At 41.2% G+C, this 21960-nt stretch overlaps 1 protein-coding gene across 4 annotated transcripts; it reads left to right on the top strand.

The window, feature by feature from the left end:
• The first annotated feature begins 1970 nt into the window (after window positions 1-1970).
• On the top strand, window positions 1971-20927 carry si:ch73-61d6.3 (occludin). Of its 4 annotated transcripts, none has more exons than XM_005938551.3 (9): window positions 1971-2265; window positions 5891-6482; window positions 8491-8682; window positions 9030-9197; window positions 12948-13111; window positions 16272-16490; window positions 18460-18631; window positions 19584-19625; window positions 19756-20927. In XM_005938551.3, the coding sequence occupies exons 2-9, from the start codon at window positions 5904-5906 to the stop codon at window positions 19852-19854; spliced, it is 1635 nt and encodes a 544-aa protein (XP_005938613.1). In that variant the 5' UTR covers window positions 1971-2265; window positions 5891-5903; the 3' UTR covers window positions 19855-20927. The 4 variants fall into 4 exon arrangements, with proteins under 4 accessions (XP_005938613.1, XP_042083278.1, XP_005938614.1 ...); XM_042227344.1 differs by lacking the exon at window positions 1971-2265 and adding an exon at window positions 2312-2330; XM_005938552.3 differs by lacking the exon at window positions 1971-2265 and adding an exon at window positions 4661-5699.
• Window positions 20928-21960: the final 1033 nt, after the last annotated feature.

The raw sequence follows: 21960 nt of genomic DNA, 5'->3' as shown, positions 1-21960 counted from the left end.
GAAAGAAAATATCAACCAGAAAAATACGTCTGATTTCAGGACACACACACACACACACACACACACACACACACACACACACACACACACACACACACACACACACACTCTGCTTTTACAGAGTAATTATTTAGTGTCTGTGGCTGAAGCTCAGACTGGGACACGGGTCCCTTGGACTGCTTTGAGGATGCGAGTACTTGTCGGAAGCAAACTCTTGATATGTTTGTATTTTGAGGAATGAGGTCTTTTTCTTGTTCTCAACATGTGAACATTCCCTACAGTAACAGGTGTGTGCAGGTCTGGCCCCCTGCAGGACTGCTTTGCTGGGATGTGTTGGGTTCAAACTCTACAAAACAGTCAGACGTGCTACCTCACACACAGAAAAACACAATTACTGTACAGGGACTAAATAACCTCTGATATGATGGCAGGTTTACATATATGTTGGATTTATGCTGATTTCTCTCAGATTTTCTCTCAGATTTGATGAATCTCGCTGATATATGAGTATATTTAGACATAATTTACTGATTGAGACTTAAAAGTAAAACCTGTACAGATAAAGCCAGGTAAGCCAGGCTACCATCAAGCTTATGAATATGTAATGCAATGCCTTACTGGAGGAGTTTAGGCTGCTGAATTCTATAATTATATTAAAATGTAGTTGCGTGACTGAGGATTAAAGTTACAGCTCTATTTACAAATGAAGCAGCCGATTACAGCTACATGTCATGGAGGATTTGGACGTGGACAATCACAGTGACCTGTGCTGTGCGGCACTAGAAGGGGAAATGTTTAAAAAAAGACTGCAATGAAGAGTTTTTATTCCTGATTTAAAAGGAATGAAGTAAAACATTCCTCTCCACATTGTACTCTTAGCTGACCTGGCACTAGCAGTGTTTGTGGCACCGATCCAAGGAGGTGAACCTCTTGAACTTCACTCTTTTTGTGCACGTAAACACGAAAGGTGACACCTTCCCGACTATTACAGTTTGCACTGCTTTGATCTTGTACGCTCTAGGAAACGAATAACCAAAAATCGATTGGTTGTGAGATGAAAATAGAACAGTGAAGGAAAAACTGCACGAGACAAAGCGTGATGTGATCTTATTCTTTTAAAAGCAAGTGTTTGCCCCCCCCCCCTCCCCCCTCCCCCCAGAAGAAACAGGACATTTTGAATTTTGAATCACAAAGCATTACACTAACATGAATCATGTATATCACAGTGTTTTTCCCGGAGTGAAATACCAAAGGTTTATTTACAAGAACTCCTTCTTTAATCCTTGTTTATTAAGGTTCATTGGGAATAACAGTGTAACAGAGCAGCATTAAAGTAAAAATACAGGGAATAAATGAGCAGTATTTGTTTATATGGCACTATCATCTCTACTACTATCACTATTTTACTCTATCAGCTCAACTTATTAAAAACACCAGTTTTTTTCTCCATTTATTAATTTTATCAAACTGTATTAGAACTGCTGTGAAGTATCAGTGTTATTTAATATGAGTGTTTATGTGACAGTACACTGAACACATGTGTTGGCCCCCAACTGCAAACTTTTATTCTAATTTTATATCTGACTTACAGGTATAAACCTGTAAAAACTCCTCCAGCCAAATGAATGAATAAATACATAATTAAAGAGCACGTGCCAAAAATACAGCTTTTATTGAAAACAAATCCTAGCAAAAGTTTTAATTTGTATTTTTTCCCCTCTCGGTGTTATTTTCCAACTAGTGTAAACTTTTTACGGTCCCTCTTAAGCATCTACGCTGAAGCCGGTTTGTTGATGAGCTTTAAGAACTATATCGTCTAGCGGAAGACTATGCCTGCTTCCGTTTTTTGAGCCCTTTTGTTGCTAAATGTTATTACTATGTGTCTGCTGCGAAAACATTGCTTTCTAATAATGCGTGCGTCTGGTGTGTCGTCGTGCTAAGGCAGAAAGCGCGACCTCTTGCGGTTGAAAGGCGGCGGTGTAGCGCGGCGGGCCTCATCATCGCGGCGGACCAGCGGGACAAAGCACTTGTTCAGAGACCGCTCACTGCGCCTCTGTGCCGGGGACAGACGGCTGCTACAGACGGAGAAACCACTCCAGCGCTGCTTTCAGATAGAGGTTTACTTTAAACGGAGAAACGCATTTTTCTACGGGCGCTTTAGTTTCCCAAACAGCTTCACACTTTTAAAGGAAGGAGAGTTTTGACAGGAAATAAGGGCGGACACTGGTCAAGTTTCTATCCCCCCCCCCCCTTCGGCGACCTCAGGTAAGATAACCGTGAGGTGGATAGAGGTAATGCAGACTGTGACTTTTTTGCCTCTAAGAAGTGAGGTAACTTTCTTTAATGTCTCATAAAGTTGTTCATACTTGCCGCTGTTACAGCGAGTGTCGGGTTTACATTCGTTACTTCGACAGGTGGGCTAACGACCCCCGAGTCCTGCTAGCTAGCTTACGCTCGGTACATAAACCTGTTTAAAACTACCAGAATCCCTCTTGTTCGAAAGAGCGCAAAACCCCGCCTGTATTGATATCACGACGAGTATTTAGTTTGACGTAAAATAAATCACGGCTAAATCCAAAGTACTTGAAGCATGTAATCGGTTAGACCGCTGTGTTACCTCAGTGATGTCTGTACCCAGGTTAGCGCTTATGAATATAAATACATGTGTGTGTGAAGTTGTGCTTTGGCCATGCAAAATACTGCACACCTTACAGCGCCTTGATCTTATCACCCTTCATATTTAAAGCAGAGCTACTCTAATGGCTGATCCGACTCTTAATGCAACCTTTATTAAGACCGTGTAAGCGTCGTAGACACCAGGGGTCTGTTGCCTACCTCCTGCTTCAGTTTGCCTACTTTTCCCTCAATCAGCTGGTTATTCTGTAAAGTCATTGTTGGAGGTCCGTGTGCCTGTCTTTGTGTCTCGGTCTGGCACGGGGAGGGTTTTAAAACCACCAGGTGAAACGCGTCCCTCGAGCTTTTTTCGTGTTAGAGCATTAAAAGAAAGCTGTGATTATTCCCCACAGATTTTATGGTGCAGCTTTGTCAGTGGGTGTTTTTGAGCAGGAAGTCTTGGCTGACTCCCGTGTGAGTGTGCCAGTGGGTCGCAGCCTACATCGGGCAGGGGTCTAATAGTTTTTGACAGATGTACGGCATGTGACTGTATAACTGGAATTCCTTCATGAGCGACGGATGATAGAGACTCTGTGTTGTAGTGGTGCTCAGACTGTGGCTGGTGGGCGTCTGACGTGACCTGTGACTTCGGTCCAAGCACTGCGCTCTCTGCCCAGCCTCAAAACCAGCCAGGCAACCCAGTGTTAGACAAACACGTACTGATACTGCTGTCGGTGTTGTACTACTCCTGCTACAGTAGTTACACTGTATCCAGGCCAGTACTGGGAGAAAAGGTTCCCAATAAGTAATCCCCATGTTTTTGTGGGCTGTAACAATCATTGTGCTGCAGCCACAAACATCTTTCTTGTTCATGTACAAGCTCTTAATCTGAAGTAGTAATAGTAGTAGTAGTTTTATTATTTATTTAAAACAGAGTATTTTAAGTGTGTAGTGGCTTGTTGGCTGATTTCTTCCTGAGATGACCTGAGGTGCTCAGCTTTTGCTTGTGCAATCAAGTGGAAATTTTAGGGAGAAGCAATTAAATGTGAGGTAGAAGTCACACAGTCAGAGCTGAGTGGTGTGGACATACAGAAATTATTTTACTGCTACAATATAACCTGCATTATTACCATTGCATTAATAATATCCTACAGCACTGATATTGCATTAAAGATGTTTATTAAAGCTATTGCCACCATATTAACCTTTTTATTACATATTTTATACACATTGCATGTTTGTGCTCATTCAGAGTTGATGCTCAGTCTATTAAAGAAGGTTTTAAGCTTTGTGAAGTGCTATGTCTTCACAATCTATTGTGTAGGTGACTTGGAGCACAGAAGGATTGCGTACACGCTTACAAACACATATAATCCTGTCAGGCCAAAGGCCCCAAATTCATTTAGCTTCTAACTGCATTTCAGTTTGCTTGGTAACAGATGACAGAAGACCAGTCAAGAAAGGACAAGCCCTCTAGACCATCTAGGCTTGAAATTTATTGCCATGTATGGAAGGTGTTATAGGAAGAGGAACTTTTTTAGCCATCTAACATGTGCCATTTACTGTAAACAATGTATTTGATCTGTAATCGACGTGAGAAGGGGCGTTAACCCCGATGTTATAAAAGCATTTTCAAGTGTATTCTTAGGAGGAGACGTGTGCTGATGTGATGCTGCAGACTTCTTCTCCTGTGTTCATTCAAACTCATTGTTTGATTTCACTCCTCTGGGCCTCTGTTGGTTTGTTTCATTGCTCAACATTTATTGAGTTGGGGACAGTGGGCTGCTGTAAAAAGCTAAATTACCGATATAAACAAACGCAGTAGCAGGAACCAAACGAGCACCCAGGACATGCTCATCCACCTGTACCCCCCTCTTTCTGTTTTTCTGTTTTCTGCCTCCGTCCGTGCAGGAGCAGCACAGAGGAGCCCTTGTTTGATCGTCCCCAATTTCTCTCTCTCTCTCTCTCTCTCTCTCTCTCTCTCTCTCTCTCTCTCTCTCTCTCTCTCTCTCTCTCTCTCTCTCTAACTTTGGTTTCATAGCAACGCTGCTCCCGTGACGGGCAGCCTTGACTTCTGGCCCTCCTGCTCCTGAAACAAAGACAAGAAGTTATGGAGGGCAGGAGAGAAGCGGGGGAGAGAGTTAAGAGACAGGGCAATTGTAAGGGGGTTGAAGGACACGGAGGACCGAGGGAGGGTATAATGGGAAGGTGTCTGAGATGGAGGCTCTGAGGCGAGACCTCTTCTTCCATTGTGTTCACCCGAGTCCCATAAAAGAGAGCAAGAGTTATGACACTGTGGGCAGTGCCAGGGACTGTGTCTCTCTGTGTGTCTAAACTTCTGAATGACTCGGCATCTTAGGCTTTTTCCTTCTTTTTTTTTAATTACCAATAACCCCCCCGAAAAACATCTCAGCACAGAAACTGAGTAAGAAAAATGTCAAACATGCTCTTCCACCGGCTCTGTACGTGTGTCTACATGCTGTTTTAAATGAAACTTGAGATCCGGTTACACTTTATTTGTTGAATGATAATGCTAACTAATGAGTTGCAGGTGTAACGCTTTGTTATACTCGTATTTACACCACACACAGAGAGAGCACAGTTTTCAGTAACATAAAGGTAACGGAGGCCTCGAGGTCTTCTGCAGGAAAGCTGTTTACGTGCCTTTCAGTGAAACGTGTTGGCCTCCCACTCCCTGTACAGCTCGGCGTTAGAAGAATGGGGATTGTTATGTCGTAAACTGCGGCCTTGCAAATCTCTGTGTAGCAGAAAAATGTTTTAGCTGGATACTGAGATGTGAAATATTCAAATTGTGGACATTGTGAGGCTAGAGACACTTCCACAGCCTGTAAAGAGGCAGAAAGGAAAGTATTGTTGTTTGGATGCTCTCCCTGTCCTGGTACTGACGTCTCCGTACTGATTCTGACTCGGCTGCTTCACAGACCTCATAACTGCGGCTATTCCTCTCATTTTTTTCTCTGTGTGTCTTTTTCTATGTGATCTGTCCAAGAGGCGATTTTCTCAGCCAAACAGGAGAAAACTGGATAAACAAAACTTAGTTGTGCCATCATAAAACGCACTCCCTTGTAAGTGGTAAAACATTTACACTGTCCTCGTTTGCTAGTCACACCTAGTTTTCCCGTATCTGCTCATGTAGCGTTGCTCATATCAGTTCAGCCGAAACGCAGCTGAGGACGGCTCCTCCCGCCTGTGCGCCGTACATGTTGATCTCTCGGTTGCTGACGGACTTTTTGTGTGTTTCTCTTTACACTTTCAGACGTCTTTGAGCGATGTTTGACAAACAGCATTACGAGAGTCCGCCGGTCTACAGTCCCCCTTTCACCCCTCCACCCAACAATGGCTTTGGGCCTGCGGCGAGCTTCCATGGCCCTCAGAGCGACTACAACGTGTACCCACCTCCACCGGGATCCTACTACATGGAGGACAAGCCGCAGCACTTCTACAAATGGCTGTCACCTCCTGGGATCGTCAAAGCCATGATGGTCACAGTCATAGTGCTGTGTTTGGCGATATTCGCCTGTGTGGCTTCCACGCTCATGTGGGATATCCAGTACGGGTATGGCTCGGGAATGGGTTACTACGGTTCTGGGATGGGCTACGGCAGCGGCTACATTGGAGGCAGCTACGGCTCGGGCTACGGTGGTTACGGCGGATACGGAAACTACTACGGCTCCGGCTCCTACATTTCTCCTTACTCGGCCAAAGCTGCTATGATTGCCATGGCAGCCATTAACTTCGTAGGAGCACTGGCCTTCTTCATTGCCAGCTTCTCTAAAACCAACGCAGTCCGCAGCAGAAAGTACTTCCTGGCTGTCTTGATATCCAGCGTTTTGATGGCTGCCCTGCAGGTAAAACTGCTTTTAATTTCCCATGTGCTCTTTTTTTATTAACACACACAGAGAGGAGTGCAAGTACTTTGGTGAGTGATCTTCTGAAAGCATAATATTCATGTGAAAATTATGTTTCTCAACACTTTATTTGTCTCCTCAGTGTTTGCCAGGTTGTGCTATCATAACACTGTAAAATATGGGAGTGGCAAATAATCAGTAAAGCAAAGAAGTCTCGACAAATTCAAACTAAACAAGGTACAAAGCCAAATAAAAACACCTTTGCTGGACAGTTTTAAAGCTGTAAATATATTTTTACTAATTTTCTGGAGATAATAGAAGAGAACCTTCATCTGATGGAGCGAACTCTGACTCTGTGCTTCTGCATCACTGAGGAGACTGAAACACAGGAGCCCTTTACTTTAAATAAGTCAATTATTTACAAAAGCTAGCATAACACGGTGAATAATGTACCTGAGCACTCAAAGTGCTTTACACAGCATGCCTCATTCACACAGGTGCTTTCTGTCTAGCGTTCACACACATTTACACTCCGATGGATGCAGAGAGCAACTTGAGGTCAGTATCAAGGATATTTGGCTTGCAGACTGCAGCAGCCAGGGATCAAACCACCAACCTTCCAGTTATTCGATGACCCGCTCTGCCTCCTGAGCTACAGCCCCCCCAACGTAACCCGAGCTCCCTCATAAACCTCCCATTTAGGACAAAACCTTTTGTAGTCGTTCTCATCAGCTGTTTGACAAAAATCCCCAACTCCCCTGCCAAAAGAGCTCAACTTTATCATCATGCAGCAAAAATAATTTTAGCTCAAGACATATACTTAAACTGTTGTTGCACAGACAGTAAAGCTTAAAGGGAAATTAATTTACAGTCATCACTGAATCTCACACACACACACACACACACACACACACACACACACACACACACACACACACACCATGTTTTCATATCTTTGTGGGGACATGTCATTAACACAATGCTTTCCCTAGCCCCTGACCCTGACCCTGACCCTGAGCCTACCCTAACCGTAACCCTGACTCGAAAACCACATTTTGAGCCTCAAAAATGTCTTCAGACTCGTGGGGATTTTGGTCCCCACAAAAATATGAATAGAGGGAAACACAAACAGATTGTTTAGCTTCTGAGTTTAAGTTTGTAATATTGGGCCTGTAGACGGTGTCGTTGTCCACTGCAAACAGCTGATAGTCGTTGTGATACCGAGCTCAGTGATGTAATGATATACTAAGTCACATGCACAGATACGTACATGGACAGCAAGCATGTCTGTGAGAGCTCTGCTCTTTCAGGTTAATTCAGGTGGATAGTAAACTGGAACTCCATTAGGATAATAAAGTGTATTTTTAACATAATCATATCATCATCAGTATTTTCCTGCAAGCTTCCCATCTCACACCTACGCCCACAGTCAAAACTGGGAACGCCTTTCTTTGTTATGAATAGTATTTAAATTTGGATGTTTTCTAAAACCCGAAATACCAGAAAAATAATTTGAAGCCGAATGCTTCTACTCTTCGCTCTGTTGAACCGCTGCATACAGATGTTAATCCAGCACACCATTACGTTTATTGAGCTCAGTGTACAGAGCACGACTCTGGAGCCAGTGTGAAAAGAGAGAGTCTGACTTTCTGTGCTGACCTGGGAGCTTTCACTGTTATGATTCATTCATTTACTGTTAACATAAATATTTGTTTTTTAAAAATGATTCCACTTGATTTGACTATTAAATACATACTTATGAAAGCCAGAGAGCCAGTGAACATTTGTTAGTCCAACGTGGAAGGTGTCTGTCTCCTCCTTGTACTGTGGCCTTTGGACTCACAATGTGTTCGCCACACATGTGATAAGATTGCTGCTGACTGTTTGCCATCATGTAATCTGATGCTGCTGCCTCTGAAACGTCTCTTTCACTAATCAGCCCTCAGATGTCACATGTGTCTTTACGCTTACACTAAATATGTCGGTGCACTGTTTCTGTGTCTTTCAGGGCATCATAAACATCGTCTACATCGTGGGGGTAAACCCCATGGCCCAGAGCTCCTCCAGTATGATGTACAATCCAATGCTCATGATGTGCCAGAATCTTTACCAGACCAGTTACTCGCAGATGGGAGGAGTGGGAGGCTTCCCCATGTACAACCAGTACCTGTACCATTACTGCTTTGTGGACCCACAGGAGGTCTGTAGCTACATTAAATGAAGGATTTGTTTCCAGGATTATTTAATGACGACGCTGCCTGATGAACCTGTTTATTCTGAAATGGTAAAAAGTCTGCGAGAGGTTTTCTTGATTGATTTGTTTTTTAATTATTTCTGTGTTTATCAGCCGTTTAAAAGTGAAAATGGTAACGACTTCAGTTGTTTTCTGTTATCTGCTTGTTAAAACCTTCTCACATTAGTTCTGTGCAGCACTGTGACTCATAATGTTGCCACACATTTGTACTTTTTGTACCGGGATAAACCAACTTTATCTCGGCGCTTATCTCTTTCATGATGTACTCAGACTCATATTCTTGTCGTTACCAGGGAATTGCAATGGCATGTGGATTCCTGGTTGTCATCGCCTTGAGTGTTGCTGCTTTCTTCGCTCAGAGGACAAGAGGGAAGATCTGGCGCTACGGCAAACCGAATATTTACTGGGAAGAGCCTCTTGTTGGTGGGAAGGCCTCAGAGGGCAGAGATGTAGAGGACTGGGTAAGAGACAACAGGATGGTGGACACAGTTTAATAAGGTTTAAATGGAGGATTTAAAAAACTAAATCGCATTTCCTTCCTGCATTCCTGCATTTCCTTTGCCCCAAACTAGCCTAGAGTCGATGCATGCAGAGCTTGGAGTCAAGCGAGCAGGGTCACGCAGAGTTTAAATCCAGCCTCAGGTGGAGCACAGTAATCACCGACAGATTTGATAAGATGATGAAATGCTCAACCACAGCGGGGTTTGTTTTGTGTCTTTTGCATAAACGATTAAGCCGACTTGCTTTACCTCTCTGTCACAAATAATGTGATTTGTTGCTAAATGGCAGCGAAGTAGGTGAGCAGGTAAGCTGCCAGTGAGGTAATCTTCTTGTGTAGATAGTCATCAGTGATAATGACAGGTAGGCGATTGTGGTGACCTGTAAATAGCCAAGCAGAGACTTGCACATACCCTATTTTAGTCTGTTGATTACCTCTGCTGTTTGTAACATATAACTTGCGTCGAGAGACAGTTGATTGGTGTTGATCACCAGTTTACTTCTCTCATATGCTTTTATTGCCTGGCTTTATGAGTTCACAGTCCGAGAGGAGTTTCATGTGTGATGTTGTGAAAGGTTCAGCAGGGAAACAGTAACGCTAACGCTAACGTTTCCTCTGACAGAGTCACTTTGTTCAGGGTCAGGATGATAGCAATCGGTGATTGTTTGCAAATGGCCTACAACCTGGTTTCAGTCTGAATAATCATTAACCACCCGAGGAGATAGTAAGCAGGCAGGTGGTTTGCCTCTGTGTTTTTCTAAAAGTCAACAGCCTTTCAGTCATGTAGGACCAGGCACTGAAATGTGGGAGCGCTGTGTAAGAGATTTAATTATAGTTCATAACCAGCCGTAACAGGATAGTCTGATGAATTAAGGATGCAGAGAAACGTGCACTTTTATCTAAGAAATGTTTTCAGTCACGTAATGTACTGCAGGTTTCCGGCACAGCACCTCATCACACTAATGGTCTTTATTTCCTGTTCCCATCTAGTGTTTGTTCAAACATCATCCACTCGAATGTCAGAAACACAGATAAATATACAAACATGGCACATAGCAGATACGTGCCAGCTACAAAAGAAAGAAACCCAGATTAATTATGATTAAACAGGGCACAGTGGTTCACACTGTTGCCTCATAGCGAGAAGGTCCTGGGTTCAATTCCACCATCAGGCCTTTCTGTGTGGCGTTTGCATGTTCTCCGCTGCATCCTCCCTCTCGCCCTAAGACAGCCGACGCAGGCCGCACAACCAAAACTAAGACTGCTACATTCTCGCCTAATATCATTTGATTACACCGGTGTGTCGAAGGACGCTGGGAGTCACAGTGTAGCTCTTGCAAAGATACCAGAAGTTCCACCAAACAGACGTGTTGTAATGGTGAATGATATAGAGCCGTTTGTTGTTGAGAGAGCTCGTCCTTCCCGAGAGTGTAACATAGCACGCAGAGGTGTACAGGCAGGGCAGAGTGAATGAGAAGAGCCCACAGTGACTAGCACTGCTGCCTAATAATGGAGCACAGTGAAGTCATCAAGCTCGTTGCAGGAGCAGTAATGAAGTCTCTTCACTGGAACAAATTTCTCCGGGAAGTCAAAACACCAAAGTATATTTTTAGTCACAGAAGAGTTTGTAGAGTCAGAAAGATGAATCTTAGAGGATTTAATGATCAGTGGGAGCAGATAATTATACGTTTACAACATATATGATCTGTAGTCAGTGCGTCAAACTTCCTGCATGAAGACTGCGCTCTACATGAAGCACATCGGGCAGCGTGTGCCAGTGGCTTTCTCCTGTCCTTACGTTCATTATATTACTATCATTATGATGATCACAGCCAGTCACATTCACACCGCAGGCTTTTTTTATTACTTTGTTGACACACTACCTGCGTCGCTGCCACAGAATGAGTCATCGGCCTCGTTTGGCTCCTTTAAGCACCAGGCGAGTGACAGTCTAAGGCTGTGGTCGGTCTGAGATTGGACCCGTCTCTGTTGTTGAGCTCAGGGAGGCCTGGCTCGCTCTGATGACCTCACACACAAGCTGCATTCAGCTGGCCCGAGGTGGTGCGCTGCATTGTGTGTGCTGCATGAGGTCATCAGAGTCGGTTCCTGCAGGGCTGTCTGCAGCATCCTGAGCTGCTTCACAGTTAGAAAATGTTCTGTCAGGACATTTAAGCAGCGTGAACTCAACATTATAATGAGGAAAATATTGGTGAGAGTTGGAGAGCAAAGAATCGGTTACTCTTCCACATTTTCACCTCGTGTCTAAGTAGTTAAATCTGTGATTAGACACTGCTCTAACAAGTTTCTGTAAAGACCATCATCTCTACTTAATTACCTCAAATAAAAGGTTTATAAAGTTATGCAAGCCGACCTTTCCCGGCTGACACAGACACATCTCCTGATTTTCTGCTTTTAAGCCTTAAGAGTCTCCATCAAGACTCTGTTTCTTCGTCTATGCCCCCTAATTCCTTCCTTTGTTGACATGCACTTATGCCTCATTTATACTGCTGCTCCATGGGTCAGCGCCTCCTCATCAACATCCAACATTGCCTGCGAGCCATTTTTTTAATCTTCCTGTCAATCTTTGCCTCCTGGCTTTGCTTCAGCAGGCCCAGCACTCTCAGACATTCTTACTGTGCTTGCGCTCACAGCCGCTGTGCTTCTCACTGAGAGGACATTGTTGAGATTCTTCCAACAGGATTCTCCTGCAGCTGCACGAAGCCCTGCTCGCCCCCACCCAAGCGCTCCACCCAGTGTGATTATTGTTTTTTAGGGGCAAGGCTGATGTTTAGCTCTCAGGAATTTAGCGATGTACCACCTAGAGAGCGGAAAACCTGTGCGATGTTATCACAGGAGTAGCGCTGTGTACGGTGGTTGGTTAGTAAACCCTCGGTGCGAGGTAGTAGAGATAGTAGAGCGCGTTTCAAGGCCGCTGCTTTGTTTGCAGGTCTAATCATTGATACACTTAGTGGCTTAAACACTGACCGACCCTGAGGCCTTCACTGTGAGGAAAGCCGTCATGCTGTCACCTGACCTCACAGGAAGGACTTGGAAATACAGGGAAACGTTTCGACTCCTTTTGTTTAACGCCAGACAGGAAGGGCAGATCCGTTCCAGGTGTCCGTGAAGACGTGAGAGAGTAGAAAGAAGTGAAGCATTGCTGTGTATGTCATTCACTGCTTTAGGTTTTAAGGATCAGAAACAGGCGTCAGTAAAACAAACAGTATTTTATTGCAGTCTGAAAGAATTGGTTTATTTTTGGTTAGTCTTAGTTTTGATTTATAATTCACCTCCTGTAGCTCTCCTTTGTTTTCGCTCTCCTGAGCTTTTCGTGCACTGCGAGCCGAGCTGCTCAGTGTGGAGTTGGATTGCAAAGTGCAATTTTATGCCTGACTGCTCACTCAGACTTAAAGTACTAATTACTAAACTTTTTCCTTCATCTCTTTGTCTTTAAAAGCCATCATTGAAGCCAACGCTTTCCTTTATCACTTTCTACTTTAGTATATTTCACTGCTTCAAAGCTTTTGCTAAGTAGAACTAGTAAATATTACGAATGACACATGGCACAAAACAAATTCCCAGTAGATGGTTTTGGTGGATCCGATGTGTCAGAGGAGAAACGAGGCCGTGTGCTGGTCTAGTCTTTGAGTGCTTCAGCTGTTTGTTTGCAGCTGCTGAACCTGCTCTCTCTGCTTTTTCCGTCCTGCTGAAGGTGAACAATGTGGAGGAAAGCCGGAGTGTTCAGGATGCCCCGACCCTGCTGGTGTCAGAGAAGGGAGGCGGGCCGCTTAACACCGCAGTTAACAGCGTCGTCTCCTACTCCCCACCCAAGGTGGAGAGCAGCTCCTACAATGACGATGCGTACGACAACAACGAGTAGGTGGTTCACTTTTCTTTGGATACTTATCTCAACACCGTGAGCTGGCATGTATAGTATATACTCTGTATTATTATTATTGTAGATTGTTATTCCTTTCACACAGTGCCAGAACCACAGAACTGTTTCGTGCTTCCTGATTTGTGTCACTTCAGTCAGCTGTGTGAGATCACTAATAAGAACACACACTTTACCCTGAGCTCAGGACTTATCATTGAACATATTTATTGTATCAGAGGAAGAGAAAAGAAATAGATTGTTACAAAATATCTTTGCCACAGATTCTTTGGCTCAATGATGCAGAATTAATCTGTTTATATTTTTTAGGGGGGGGGGGGTCCTCTGACAGAAAGCAAAGCCCACTTTAGAGCACATGGCTCACCCAACCATGTTAAACCCCACAAAAACATATTGCCCTGCCCACAACACAGATCTGTGTTTTTTTGAGTGCTTGTTGGATTAATTTTCCCTTTTGTAAAAATTTCATGTTGTTTGAATTCTCTGAGGACGACAGCAGGATATTTGCATTTCTGAAGCACCTTGTTTTTGTTGTCTTTGCAGTGTTTGGATACAAGCTGTGTCACAAACACTTCCTTCTGTCTTTATATATATATATATATATATATATATTATCTATCTATCTATATATCTATATCTATCTATCTATCTATATATCTATATCTATCTATCTATATATCTATTCTATCTATCTATATCTCTATATCTATATCTATATATTATATCTATATATATCATCTATAATATATTAATATTAAATATCTATATACTATTCTCTCTCTATTATCTATCTTCTCTCTATATTATCTTATATTATATATTATTTTACTATATTATATATATTTATAAATTCTCTTCTTTATATAATATATATATATTATATATATATATATAATATATAATTGCATCACAGGTGTTATGTATATATATATATATATATATATATATATATATTATTAATTCTCATTATATATATCTATATATTATATATATATATATATTTATATATATATATATATCTCTCTCTACTAATTATATATATATATATCTATATATAGAGAAGAGAGAGATATTATATATAGTGGATATTAATAATATAGTTTATATAATACTATAATATTTTATATATATATATATATATATATATATATATATATATCTATATAATATTAATTATATCTCTATCTTATATATATATATATATATATATCTCTATATATTATATATATCTCTATATATATATATGATATATATCTCTATATATATATATATCATATATCTTATATATATATATCTCATATATATCTATATATATCTATATATATATATATCTATATATATATATATATATATATATATTATATATATATCTCTATATATCTCATATATATATATTTCTTATATCATCTATATATATATCTCTATATATATATATATCATATATATCTATATATATATTCTATATATTCTATATATCTATTATATATATATATATATATTATATATATATAATATTTCATCTCTATATATAATATTCATATATATACTCTATAATATTTATATCTCTATATTATCTATTTCTCATATATATATATCTCTATATATTAATATATCTATATATATAGATATCATAGAATATATATATATAGATATACTATAGAATATATAGAGATATATATATAAATATAATATGAGATATATAAAATAGATATATAGAGATATATAGAGATATATATTGAGATATATATATGATGATATATATATAGATATATAAGATATATAGATATACATATATATAGTATAGAATATATAAGTTATATATCATGATACTTAGATATAGTATATATAGAGATATTATATATAGATAATATATAGAGATATATATATATATATATATAGAATATATATATATAGATATAGATATATATGATATAATATATAGAGATATATATATATAGAATATATATATAATATATATGATATATATATATATATAGAGATATATATATATATAAGATATATATAAGATAATAGATATATAGATATATATATTAGATATAATATATATATATAGAGATATAGATATATATAGATAGAGATATAGATATATATAGATAGATAGATAGATATATATAGATAGATAGATATAGATATAGATATCAGCTCAGACTGTGCTGTTATCAGCACAAAATACACACACTTTACGCTGAGTCGATGTGGTTCAAAGTGCAGATTTTCCTCACAAGGCAAACAGAACCTGTGTTTGATAAGCAGCAGAGATGCAGTGTGCACAGTTGTTTTTTAGGAGCTTGTAATATCTGTGCCATTGGATTTGGATTCCTCCACAAATCCCCACAAAATTGAATGTGTCTCTCGTTCTCATTATTAAAGAGCTGTAGCTGCTTCCTGGCCACTGAGAGCCTCCATACGGCACAGAGTCAGATTGTAGATATGAGCAGCAATAATCATAAATGGGTTAGTAAAGGTCTACCTTTGCCTTCCTCCATATGGCGTCTGCCGGGGGCATTTAGGAGCACTCTTTTATTATTGTGATTATAATGTCGTTAGAGCTTTTTAATCTTTGGTTAAATATTTTTAAAATGTTTGACTACACCTTTCTGCACTGTGAAAACTAAAAAAGCTAAAGGAAGCTGAGCGAAAAGGAAACAGGGTGGCAGCACACGCGATCGTCTTTTTTGCAGTAACTCTGGGTCATATTGCACGATGAAAACAGTCTGCTTTTTTAAATCTTAGCCTCATAATGCAAAGTTCCCTCCCCAAATTTCTTTTACATGTAATTCCAGTCTAGCTGCATAATGTAAGAAAGTAGTATCGATCATTAAATCAGAGATTAACATGGAAAAACTCTGCTGACGTTATCGATTGGTTTTGTCTGTTTCATGTGCTCCTATCTGCAGCGTCAAGCATGTTATGGTTTAAACGCTGCTGATCTTTTCCATTTGTGGGATGATGTTTGTCATTACTGTTTCCCAAACTGATGAAAAACACAAATGCAAAAATCTCTTTGGTGAAAAACAAAAAGCTCGGAGCTCTAAGCTCTTCTAAACTTATAATCATTACCCCCTCGGGGGGGTAAGCCCGTGAAAGAAGAAGCCGCGTTCTCATGTCTTTTTTCTGCAGGTACTCTGAACGGACAAACAGCCGGCCATCAGAAATGTTCTTCCACAGCGGGGGGACCAGCTCGAGCCCCTCAGAAGAGACGGGCGGAGGCCGCAAACCCTCCGCAAACAGGGGCAAGAGGCGCAGACGTAACCCAGAACTGGACGAGTCTCAGTATGACACGGAGTACACCACGGGAGGAGAGACGGGCAATGAACTGGATGCAGAAGAATTGGAGAGGTGAGAAATAATCTTCTACTTTATCTGTGAGCTGCTCACTCACAGTCTGGATTAGAGAAGAAAATGTCATTAGGCAAAAAACTCAGGATGGGGATTGCAGCCGAATGCTGTCGTGCCCTCGGGACCTGACCTATATTCTCTGACACGACTTAATTCCTAAGCTCAGAAGACCATGCACAGTATCTTCATTTACGGAAAGTGCAGGGAGAACATCTCTTGATTTGAAACATGTACGTTTAAAATGGTAAAGTTACAGACACTCAAAGGACGAGAGGCCGCGGCGTTTCCCTCGTTCTGTCCAGGAGAGCAGTTAATCCTCTAAAGCATGCCGCCTCACATGAGCTGTACTCGGCCATAATTAGAGAAGTGGGACAAAGGTACAAGGTCCATTATAGAGACAGGAAATTTACACTGTGCATGGTTACATTTATTCACACTTTCAGTATCCCAGAGGGAGACATTTAAAGTTGAACTCGCCACAGCTGAACTTTCAGTGTTTCTGTGCTGAAGGAATATCAGTCATTCTTTTATGCTGGCTTTGATGACTTGGCCTGAACGCTGAGCAGCAGCTCACCTTTTGCATGAAAGAAAGGGCGTGCCTTAGGGCTGCCACAAACGATTATTTTGATAGTCGACTAGTCACCGATTATTTTTTGCGATTAGTCGACTAATCAGATCATCATCCATTGGACGTAAAACGTACAGCTTATTGCACCAGCAGCATCTGCTCTTATATAACTATCATTAGCTTACAGCTTTAAGCTTTTAAGGTCTGTGCTAACTAAAAATAAAGACAAGATGATAGTTTATTAAATTTTAATGAAATTTGCAGATTGTTTCGGTGAAGTTTAATAAACTCCTTGCTATCTAAAATATAACAGGACACCGGAGTAAATTCTCCAGCATCTCACACTTCTGATAATCAGCTGTCTGCTTGACGTTTATTCAGCTGTGTAAAAACTATAACTTTAATCTCAGCCAAACAGATTTACTCAGGAACAAATAAAATACTGAAAAAAGCCAAACAACAACATTTTTAATTTATCTAAGTGACTCATAAATCATGTTTAACCTGAGTAGTGAAAGACGGCGGTGGGTTTGAAACGATTTGCCAGGAGTCCGGTGTTCTCACGGCACTAGTTAGCCTAGCCCCCGGCTAGCTATCGAGCTAGTGGGTAACAGACGTCTCCGAAAACGTCGGAGCGCTTTTGAAAATATGTGGTGTCCTGATAAACTGAGCAGATATTTGAGGTTTACACAGCTACATTCTCGCCTGAAAATATGTTAAACGTTTATTTTGTGACCCAGAAAGAATAATAAGAGTAATATTAAAACTAACTAGCTGCCGCCATTGTTGGAAACTGAGCTGGGCTGCGCTATGAATTCTGGGACTCAGTCCGTTATTACACTCTTAAATCCTGCTATTATTCCTGCGTCTTTTGGGATCTTACAAAGCTTCAAACGACGCGTCGACTATTAAATTAGTCATCGACGATTCTGATAGTCGACTAATCGTGGCAGCCCTAATTGGTCTCCTGATACTGGCTCTGTTTCAGGATCCAGTTTAAAATGTCAGCACTTGTCTTAATGGTTTGGCGCCACCTTATTAAACTATCAGGACACTGAGGTCTGTGAGCCAGCTGCTCTTGGATATTCCTAGATCCATTTCAGTTCTAGTTGAGCTGGATTTTATTATAGAAAAAGCATTTTTTACTTAGTTTTATTTAATGATTTTTAGCGTATATTTGCAGTTGATTTAGTGACTGTTATTATGGGGCATATGCTTATAAGCTGGTTGTTTTAAATGTGCTGTAGAAGTAAACGTTTACTTGACTGATGAAGTTGATAACTCTGCATTTTGACTGGTCGAGATTTATTTGCGATGCTGATGTTTGTCTTTCTTTCCTTTGCTGTCTCTCCATCACTTATTCCTCTGCACCACCTGCCTCCCTTCATTCTTTTCCTCCAGCATGTACCCAGAGATAACATCGGATGATCAGCGACACGATTATAAGAGAGAGTTTGACGCCGACCTTCGGGAGTACAAGCGGCTGTGTGCTGAGATGGACGACATTAACGACCAGTTGAACAAGCTCAGCCGGCAGCTGGACACGCTGGACGACACCTCAGCCAAATACCAGGTGAAATGAAACCTCTCCTCAGAAAGTCACGACACGGCTGAGCTGCACGAGCCTGGACACGGAAAGGACACTAAAGCAGGATCATAGAGAAGCTCCCCCTCAGTGGAACTCATTTCACATAATAAATACGATCCTGGATCTGCAAAGACGACAAAACAAACATTTACATTTGTTCTATATTTGACGTATTTATTGTGTTTGTCACTTAAAAAACTGCGATGATAAAGTCCGCCTTGGTACCTACTCGGATCGACTCGCCACAGTTTTCAGGGTTTTCCATCAGGTCATCGTACCTGCGATCCGAGCAGGTACTAAAATGTGATGTCGTCAGACTGCACGCCACTGATTGGCTGGTCAGTGGCGTTATTCGCAGAGTCATGAGTTGCGTTCCCCGAGCGTGACGAGGAGCCACACAGACTAACCCGGAGTTTATATCGTCGCCTCAACGTTCGTGACGCATACTAATTACGCAGTCGGATGCGTTGCTATAACAACGATCATGCACATTAGCTGGTTTTCAGTTGTAATGGAAAACCAGTCGATCCGAGTAGATACTAATGGAAAAGCGTCTATATTAAGCTCCGAGAGTCACACGCAGCAGCTTTTTCCATCATTACTCGTTGGCTTTTAGAAGCTGATCGGTCCCCCGCTGTTATAAATACACTAACCTTTCTGAGAATTGTTACAGGGAGTTATGCTAATATCAGAGTTTTCCATTAACTGTCAGTTTTTGTACAGTTCATTTCTCGGATCACAACTCCAACCTGTCTGACTTTGTAGAGTCTCTCGACTTGGCCTTTATCGAGGGTGAAGAGTGACTCAGAGCCACTGTGTTAAAAAAGTCATTGCTTATTAAGCTCTTTGTGCATAAAAGACACAAAATGTGAGCTTTAATGTTTCCTTTGTGTATGACGATCACACCAAACCTTATAACCTCTGCGTTATTCCCCAGATTGTAGCTGAGGAATATAACCAGCTGAAGGACCTGAAGCAGGTGAGGAGACATATCAGGCATTTTTTATTAACTCACCTAAAACAAACATTATTTATTATTATTAAAGACCTTTGACCCAAACCTGTGTGGAGTTTCTGTTTTAACGGACTTTTCTGTGCTGCGTCTGCAGACGTCCGACTACCAGGCTAAGAAGACAGAGTGCCGCCGGCTGAGACACAAACTGTTCCACATCAAACGCATGGTGAAGGACTATGACAAGAACCACTGAGGAGCACCCACTCTGCCCACAGCACATGATGCACTCCAACATGCCACAAAGACTCTGTGACCTGCTGAGACCAAAGTTAAAGGACACACTCACGCTCACACACACACGGGGAACACGCTGCAAGTTTAATGATCTACTGTAAACAAATAATCGCTGATTTTGGGAGAGAATGAGGGGAGGAGCCTCCGGCCTGTTTGGCCTCAGTGCTTGCAGGGTACGGTTACTCCTGAGGATCAAAGGCGGTTTGAAGGTCACCTAATAATTAGTCGCCCGAGGTAACGCTTTGCTCGCTTTTCTGCGTTTGCTCTCTGATAGGCGACTTTTCTTTGTTTTTTCCTCCACAGATAAGAGTCGGTGATGTTGTAGGTGAGCAAACACGCAGCCTCTGTGTGGCCGACGAACATTAGCTGAGGGTTTCTCACGTCGGCGTTCGTAACGACCTTAAATGTGGCTGAACTTAACAGCTTTCTTTTACCGTTTTTTTTGCTTTTGTCGACACTGAGATTTTTATATTTTTTTACAGATGTTGTGACACCAAAACTGGCCAACAGGCTGTGTGTGGCAGTGTTGTATTGTGCGTTCTTTTAACGAGTCGTGCTCTTCGTATATATCAGAACAAATTTACAGTTGGTCTCTAAAACCTGGGGATTCATTAGTGCTTGTACATACTGTAGGCTCATAGTTGTGTGTTTAAACTATGCAAATTAGTCAAATTAACCACAGTGTCTGTATGTTTTCATCACACTCCTGAAAAACCCGCCTCGCTGTTTCTGTCGATAAGCTGAACTCATTTGATTCTTTGCCAATGAAAACGAGCTTTAATTCTCAGCGTTTGTGAAAATCTACTGTACACCTTAAATTCATGTAGACTCGCTTGTGATTCGTCTTGCATTTGTATTTTTATGAAGAACATTGTTGTCATTTTAAAAACCATTTGCGAGCCATTTATTTTTGTAAGAATTTATTTTCTTTGACGCTATTATAAAAAGACCATTTTTGTAACTGTGTACCTCCATAAATGATGTTGTCTAAAAAGTATTGAATTTAGTGAATAATAAACATTTCTAATTCTCTATTTGCTCTGGAGTGCATGTGCAGCGAGTTGCCAGCAGGGGGAGCAGGAGCGCTGCTGATGCAGCCGTCAGTGAGACTAATGTGAGCTAATACTGCCCTCTGGTGGTGCGTTTCTGTACTTTCCTGCTTCAGGTTTTAGTCAGATTTTTATTTCTGTTTCAAACTTTTCTCCACTTCTCTGCCGCCTGCTGAAAATCAGCTTCTGGCCAAATCCCAATTGATCCTAATCCGTTCCTATCATAAAGATTGGCTGTTGATCCATCAACAATCCTTCGGTTTCAATATTTTTGCCTTGTGACACGGCGCTCCAGCATGCTGGAAATTGCTTAGGCTACGTTCACACTGCAGGTCTTAATGCTCAATTTTGATTTGATCAAATCTGATTTTTTTTTGTCTGCTTGTTCACACGATAAATAAAATGCGACAGCAAACGTGCTCTAGTGTGAACGCTCAAAGCGCCCGCATGCAGAAAAGAAGACGTCACACACAACGCGCTCTGTTTAGACCCAGACCAAACAGTATTGTGTGACTGATGGCCTTACTATAAAGACTTGTTTCGGACTTTACGTTTCCCAATTTTGCTTTAAGTTATAAAGTTATTGTGTTATCTACATTTGGCCTAATAATGATCCTTATTGCTGTTTTAGAGAGGAGCGCTGCTTCAAAGGATAGCTGCAGATTTCTGTCAGAATCTGCAGTACAAAGAAAATGTTCACGTTTCTCCAGCGTTGTCTTCCCAACAGTTTCACTGACATCTACACGGGATGGCCAGGCAGCGTTCGCGATGTCGGGCGCTTATAATCGGCGTCTGTCTTGTGTCGGTGACGTAAAAGACGGATTTAATGCGACATGACCATCAAACAGCAGTCGCTTTCTAAAACATCAGATATGTATCAGCTTCAGCACCACATACGAAAGTGACCCAGGTCAGATTTGAAAATATCGGATTTGTGGCGTTCACACTGTCACACCATGATCGGATATGAGTCGCACAGGGTCAGAAAAGTCGGATTTGATGCGCTTTCACCTGCA

Source organism: Haplochromis burtoni, unplaced genomic scaffold, assembly GCF_018398535.1.
Source record: "Haplochromis burtoni strain Fernald_Lab_line unplaced genomic scaffold, NCSU_Asbu1 Contig_256, whole genome shotgun sequence".
NCBI lineage: Eukaryota > Metazoa > Chordata > Actinopteri > Cichliformes > Cichlidae > Haplochromis > Haplochromis burtoni.
Note: the sequence above shows the minus strand (reverse complement) of the source record. Positions and strands in the feature narration are given on the sequence as shown.